Genomic DNA, 7,473 nt, shown 5'->3' with positions numbered 1-7,473 from the left:
GTTGAATTCACGAGTCTATCTAAGCTAGACAACCATTGGAAACTAGCAAACACTATTTGATTCTCATTAGCTGTTTACAACCGATAATATTTAAAAATTATACTTATAAAATAGTTTGAAAATAATTACGAGAAAGAGTCTGATTGGAAATTGATGCGACCAAACATCAGTGTAGTATGGTAGGAATGTAAATAAATTTAATAGTTTAAATAGAATATTGTAAATATACATTTAACGTGAAAAAACATACTACAACATTGATTGTAACTAAAGTGTAAAGAGCTATAAATAAGTGGTCAAGTAAAGAACAAACGCTAATAATAGGTAAGAATAAAAGGCGTGCACGCTAGCGAATTAAGATAAGATAACTAACCCAGAAGACAGTCAAAATAAAAGGATGTAATGATGTAAATAATTGAAAGAGAGGGTTGGACAAATGTTATGAGATGATGCAGAAATGTTTATGCAACCAAGGTGAATAAATATTAATAACCATTTTATTCTAAACACAAATCAACTTTTTCACGCCTACTAGAGATGGCATCACAAAACGTCAAAAGACTGGAAATTGACAGTTTAATAATCCCCTTTAAATATTTTGAGATACTGACCTGATGTCCTGTATCCAAGTGATGACTAGTATTTGCGTTCAAATATACTGGTGTGTGATTACAGTAACATTCAACAAAACACTCTCATGCAAGCAATCTCAACCCATGTAAGGTGGTGATTAGAGGTAGTAGAGGGAAAACCCTAGACTTAGCTTTCGAGTTGTTTGGCACTCGTCAGTAAGGTGTGCATGTGAAGGTGGTTTACATGGTATTGAATGTATCAGCGAGCATCAGATCCCTCAAGATTGGAGATACACCTTTCTGACAAGTCCCTAACGGACCGTAACCTAGGATCACAGTTTGTTGTCTATATATATAAAAATAAGTCAATGGAATTGTGGGAAATTTATTAAAATGACTATGAATGAAAAAATCTTTACTACAGTTTTACGTAAAACAGCATGATCTCTTCACATTATTTCAAAAAGAAATAATAGGGATCAGTATAGCTTAGCACTTATCCTAGACATTATGATATAATTCTATTCTGAGTTGCGTATTTTATTTATTCATGGATATCAGCAAGTCAAAAATAATAGATTTTGTTCATTTTCTTATTCCATCATTTCGAGATTAACACCGTTTAATGCCGGTTCAGTGATCTTGAGGTTAAGCCTCCGCGCGTAGAACTTATGATCCACGGTTCGAGTCTCGGGCATGAGATCTCTGGTGCGCACTACTGAGGAGTTCCATACTGGGACGAAAGGGCTGTGCAGTGCTTCCAGGTAGTCGAAGGTAGTCTAGATTAGATTGATTCATGAAATAAACTACTAAAATTAATACAAACTCCATAAATTTCCACTTTGATAATTACGTTTTAGTATTGACAATCCAAATGTATTGTTATAAGCAAAGAGGGATAGTAGCTAACAGTGGAATCCAGAACGCGCGTTTCGTCCTATTTGAGACTCGTCAGATGAATGTACCTGCATCTCAGAGTTGGTGTTCACTCTGGCACTCGAACCCAGTACCATTCGCTTCAAAAGCCATCGCATTATCCACTCAGCCACTGAGCCCTGATGGCCACTTGCTTGTGCAATGAGGTGAAGTTTAAATTCACTTAGTATTGTTTGTTTGAATCTTCCTATTGATGTTTAGGACTGCAACTGGTCATTCTCTAATTGGCATATGTGCATACTTTGCGTATTGCCTAGATATAACCTTAATTCACAAGCATTATAAGCAATATGTTAGAATAATACCCAACAGTTAACGAAAGCAAAACACGTCTATATCACGAGAAAATAAACTTTAATTATGTAAAAAGGAACTCTTTAAATAAACAGATCTACCAAGTGTTCATTTTATACCATTAAAAATCTTCATTTATTGCCAAATAAAGTCAACTGATAACAAATACATTTTTGTTTTAAATAAGCAGTCAAAGTATAATCAGATTTTGATCATGATCCAGTTATTAAATAACATGTATTTGACAGTTGATCGGATCCAAATACAGTTTACAATATTGAACATTTACTTTCTGGTATTTTTATGAATTCATCTCCTGCAATAAAAATGATAATTAACACTTTGAAGTGATAATTTAATTGTCAGAAGGGGGTTTTGTGGAGATTTAGTATATTTCATAGTTGAAAACGTGAGTCAATTGAAGCTAGACCATCATGGAAAACCTGGAAACACTGGACGGCCATTTCGTCCTGAGGAGTCCCATAATAGGACGAAACGGTAGTCCAGTGTTTCCAGGTTTTCCATGGTGGTCTAGCTTCAATTGACTCACGCTTTCAACTATGATAATTTAATATAAATACACATATGTTTACGTTCTAGTAACCAAATCATTAAGATATTTATTTTGTTACTGGGGGATAATAAATGTTTCCTTGTTATCAATTTCAGTCTATGGAAATTGAATAAAACAGAATAAATTGTCCCATGCAATTTGTCTTTCTTCTAACCAGATAGATTATGCATTTCAATAACACTTTACTTACTGAATCAAGCAATAAATCATTTAATGATGGTGCGGTGAGATATTTTGAGATATCTTAAGGGATGTCCGTTACCTATTACATTGTATTCATTTAAGTTCCTAAAAGATATCATTTCCCCCTCCTATTATATATGCCTTCTATTTTTGCAAACTTTAAAAACTTAAAAAGAAGCCTGTTTTACCTATCACCGACGATTTAAATACGGCTCCTATAAATCCAAATGACTTGTTTTCTGTTAGCTTCTTCATGGTAAAAGACAAAATGATACTATTGAATTATTGTTTAGTGACCTTATCATGGCAACTAGAAACATCTTATTCAGCTTCACCGACTAACAACAAACATACATCCGTAACATTCAAATTTACAGATCCTGACATGATATGCGATTATGCTAAATTTTCACCAAATCAACGAAAGGTTATTCAATGGCTGTGTAGAAAAATGACACGTTCAAAATTTTCCGGTGTTCTTTATATCTTGACTGACACTATAGTGATCACGAAGCTATTTTTTTTACTAGACAACGTAAACTAATAATTATCTCAAACATAGGTTTAATGAAGTTTGTTAAATACCATTAGTTGTAGGTGAATAAGATCCAGATAGGGTGGGACATTTTGCATTGTCGAGATCAGTAACTTGTTAAGGAGTCAACTAATTTTTGACAGTAACTTTTAATAGATTTTCCTCTTGTACAGATAAGGGTTAAAACAGAAAAGAATTTATGGTTCCATACCACACCTCTGGCTTAAAAAACTCTCTGGTTTTACTGATGTTTCTTCACTATCATGTGAAACTAAACACGAATTTCGTAACAACTCGTACGTTATACATTACAAAATGATTTCACTAATGAATATAAATTATTGTCATTATTTCGGCTCACTTGGTGGAGCAGTTATCTTTGGTTTCGGTACATTATCTTCATAAAGATCAATTATATTTCCGGCTGGTTTATAACGTCCCACGACGTACACTTTCTTTCCATCTTTGGATAATGCAGAACCGAATCCTGCTTTAATAGTTGACTTCCAAATTACTTGAGTAAAATGTCCTAACCTCAGATCAAAATAAAACAAGAATGAATTAATATTCAAAATGCTTTATTACCCCTTTTTTGATGATAGTTGAAGCAAGTTATACTGTAGTGAACGAGAACACATGTGGGAACAATTATATGTATTCGAATGCATCATTAAAGAGTTATGTGGTAAAATGTGAATACCATACGTTCAATACATATTTGCGAAATGTCCATTACTTGTCACAGACTTTTTCATTCCTTCATTTCCAAACCAATCACTATTTGTTCCCGTTCTTTTCTAATCGATCTTCTCAATCTTCTGCTGCCAGGCATTTCATTTTTGATTGACGATACATACTACTTATATTTGTCGACGTAAGTAGCACACACCATAATACAATCTATATTTATTCATTATCTAGTTTCTAACTCATTTATCTATCAAACTATATATGATTGCTGATATTTAATGAGGGATAATAGTGATGGTTATCGAGTCAATCATTTACTGTTATTGTCATAAGATGTTTGTAGAGATTATGATTTGTACTACAGAGTAATTTTAGTTAATGAATTGATGAAAACAACAGTTATCTAATCCCAGCAGAAGATTAATCAACAGTGATGGTTTTGAGAAGATATGTTTTTTTTCATTGATTAACAAAATGCTGGAATACTAAAAGATTTATGAATCAAGCATAGGATGTCGGGTATACATTGCTCAATAGCTCCAAACATAAATGAAACAACACCTTGTTCCTAAAAAATTTCCAGTCAGAATAATTCTGTGGAAAGGATTAACTTGTAAGCAGCTAAATTAATTACAGTAATATCACTCATTCATTATGGGTTCTTATAATCTCCCTAGTCAACTATGGCATATATGTGACTGGAACGATTCCATCTATAAATTAATCAACAAATAGATATTTCCCAAATAGAATCTACATGAATAATATTATATATATATATATATATATATATATATATATATATAGAGAGAGAGAGAGAGAGAGATTGCACCAAAGAAGAAACTAGTTGTTGGAACATATTATGTCATCATGAACTAAATATACACTTCCTATTTCCATTCACAACTATCCAGCATTGTTAGTAATTGATCTTAGTCAGTAAGTGTTGAGGATGTTAAATCCCCAGAACTTACTTGGTAAATGGCCTAATTTTGTAATTTTATTTTAAAAATTTGAATTTCTTTTTTTTCTCTTCAAAAGCGATCTTTTCACCTTCGAGTCGAATTTCCCACTTGTAAAATATCTTAAACGCTATTGGTCCGTTATATCTTTGAGTGTGCTATTTTGTAATGCTGCCCAAGGACAATTTATTACTGCGTATATACGTTTAATTTTTTCCCCTTACGATTGCTGTGCTTCTGGCTGCTACGGAATATATTTTCCCCTCTCCAACTTGGACTTCTTACTCTAGTTATCTGGATCTGGGACGCGTCAGATTAGCTAGCTTATCGGTCTCTGGTCACAAGTCTTTGTTCTGTTCGCTAACTAGTGAATTCGAAACGCTTCAGATATAACAGTAAGCTAGCCAAAAAGTATTAAGCTTCATTCAGATATCAATACGAGAATACAAACCTACGAAAATCTTTACTTTTGAAATTAGATTGTTTAAATTGTTTAAATGTGATCAAATCACTGTTTGAGAGCTCTGGTTGTTAAATGAATAATTAACATGATAGAATAAAACTAGACTGAAGCTGAATTTAAAAATCATCCGAACTAAGTGCTGACAAATTCAATATGTTGTACTTTATTATGTAATTAAAAAAAATTTCAAATATTTTCAGTCTGTAGTGTTTGTTTAACCAACCACTTATCTATATACTTTGCTATTCTTTAATATCCTTCCTTTTGTTTACATATTCATGTAGTCTTATGTTTATCTAGTTTATTTCAAAGTACGTTATTTCTAGAACAACTTTGTTTTTAGATAATACAAATCATATAAGATAACTATTTTTAGTAATAAACTACTTATTGAATCCCCTAAAAATCTAATTTCATATTAAACCGTGGTGAAGTTTAAATGCAATGTTACTAAATAAAGTAATAAACATCAATTCTGAGATGCAGGTACATCCAGATGACGAGTCTCAAATAGGACGAAACGTGCGTCAAACTGGATTCCACTGCAAGCCACTATCCATCTTTGCTTATAATGCTTGTGAATTAAGGCTATATCGATGCAATACGCACAGTATGAACAAACGCCAATTAAAGATTGACCAGTTGCAGTCCTAAACATCAATAGGAAGATTCAAACAAACAATACTAAGTGAATATAAATTATCTTTATTTCAGGTGTATTTCACCAAGAAACTGGAGATATTTTGTAGTAACTAGACGCTTATATCCACTGACATCATAATGTTCCATCACTAAGTTGAATAGATAGTCATGAGTAACCATTGAAAATGTATACATTCTCACTTAAACATGTAAGTATTTACATGTTGAAAAATATGCGGCACTTTGAAAATCCCTTGTAATCAATTGTAAACAATATTTTTGTTCAGATGAATCACAGTGTCTTTGTTTTCATTCAAGCATTCTTGATCGTTTTTCCTTCAGTAGGCTTGATATATCTAAACGTAATTCTCAAACCATAATTTTCACTATATACTTTTCTTCAGGTATCCTAAGGTGACCCACAGTGAACAAAGTTCATAAAAAAGAGTTGAGGATAACTCAACATTTCTTTTGTGTTATACTTTATGCTACTTATCATTATTAAGTAGTACAAATTGACTTATCAACATGAATTGAACACAGCTGTCAACTTATAACGAACATCGAACTATTCTTTTCTTTTCACTTTAATCATATTACCTCAAACATTTCTGCATTACTTTTGAAAACTCTGTGACATTTTTCTATTCTCTTTTATGATTGTAACTAATCAGAACTCTATGTATGCTTTGGCAGTAGAGTTTGACAATTAATGAATTTTTGGATGAAGTAATGTATCATTCTTTAAGAATCAAGTAGTTTGAACTGGTTACAAATAAAGAGTTTCAATCGTTAAGGCGAAAAAACTATTGCTTTCACGAAACCGAGATACACATGATAACTTGGGGTTGTATAGAAGTGAACCGAATAGTACTTAAATTTTATTATTCACATGTCAGTGAATATTTGATAAAATTGTAGATACAGATAATGTTGTCGGAGACTTTGGAAGAGGCAGCTCTCAATCGGTCACAGTAGAACAGGACTTTTTATTCTTCGTGTTCTCTTAAATCTTAGGTTTTAAAATTATATTGTGTTTTTTATTCCATGAATGTCTGTGTATAACCTTTTCTACTAACCATCATCCATCTATGCCTGAAAGTGCTGATGAATAAAGGCAGTACCAAGACGATCCACATAGGTTGTACAGATGATGAAACATTGATCAATTGCAGTACCAGAAATCGGTAGGAAGATTCAAATAAAAAATACAAATGAGATAGGTGAGATGGACCTTATAAGACAGGTTTCTAGAGCCCTGCTTCTTATATAGCTTTTGCATGGTTAAATAGAAAACTGAGTGATCACATCCTTGAGTTCTCGCGATCGCAGTAGAGATGAAGTGAGTTGTTATGGTAAATTGGTCACCAAAAAGGGGCTCTGTAGGCCTATGACGTTGACATCAACGTTATCAGTTTTGCTAGGCACATTTTAAGCTGAACACAGTTAGTCAAGCATTCGCCCCAGAATGTGTCTGAGTACACTGCGCTGCACATCTGCGGCGGTAAATAGTTAGCTTGGATACCATACTCCACAGTTCATTGACCTCTGACGAAAATTGTACATATCTTTGTTAAGTTACCGTCCGACAAATAAACGTCTGCTCAACCTGCCTCCACCAG

General features: G+C 33.0%; 1 protein-coding gene and 1 non-coding gene across 2 annotated transcripts in view; both read right to left on the bottom strand.

The window, feature by feature from the left end:
* Window positions 1-1,555: 1,555 nt before the first annotated feature.
* Smp_tRNA_01244_Pseudo_TTG.1.1 lies at window positions 1,556-1,626 on the bottom strand. The gene has a single exon. It is a non-coding gene (tRNA).
* A 220-nt stretch (window positions 1,627-1,846) lies between these two features.
* Window positions 1,847-7,473, bottom strand: part of Smp_124070 (venom allergen-like (VAL) 16 protein) — a 25,293-nt gene continuing 19,666 nt past the window's right edge. The window contains exons 3-4 of the mRNA XM_018793123.1: window positions 3,456-3,623; window positions 1,847-2,118 (exon numbers count right to left, since the gene is read on the bottom strand). Of these exons, the coding sequence (XP_018647667.1) occupies window positions 2,072-2,118; window positions 3,456-3,623 (215 nt within the window). The 3' untranslated portion in view covers window positions 1,847-2,071. The remainder of the gene's footprint in view (window positions 2,119-3,455; window positions 3,624-7,473) is intronic.

The sequence above is a fragment of the Schistosoma mansoni genome, chromosome 1, assembly GCF_000237925.1.
Source record: "Schistosoma mansoni strain Puerto Rico chromosome 1, complete genome".
Classification (NCBI taxonomy): domain Eukaryota; kingdom Metazoa; phylum Platyhelminthes; class Trematoda; order Strigeidida; family Schistosomatidae; genus Schistosoma; species Schistosoma mansoni.
The sequence above is the reverse complement of the archived record's forward strand: the minus strand, read 5'-3'. Positions and strand labels throughout refer to the sequence as shown.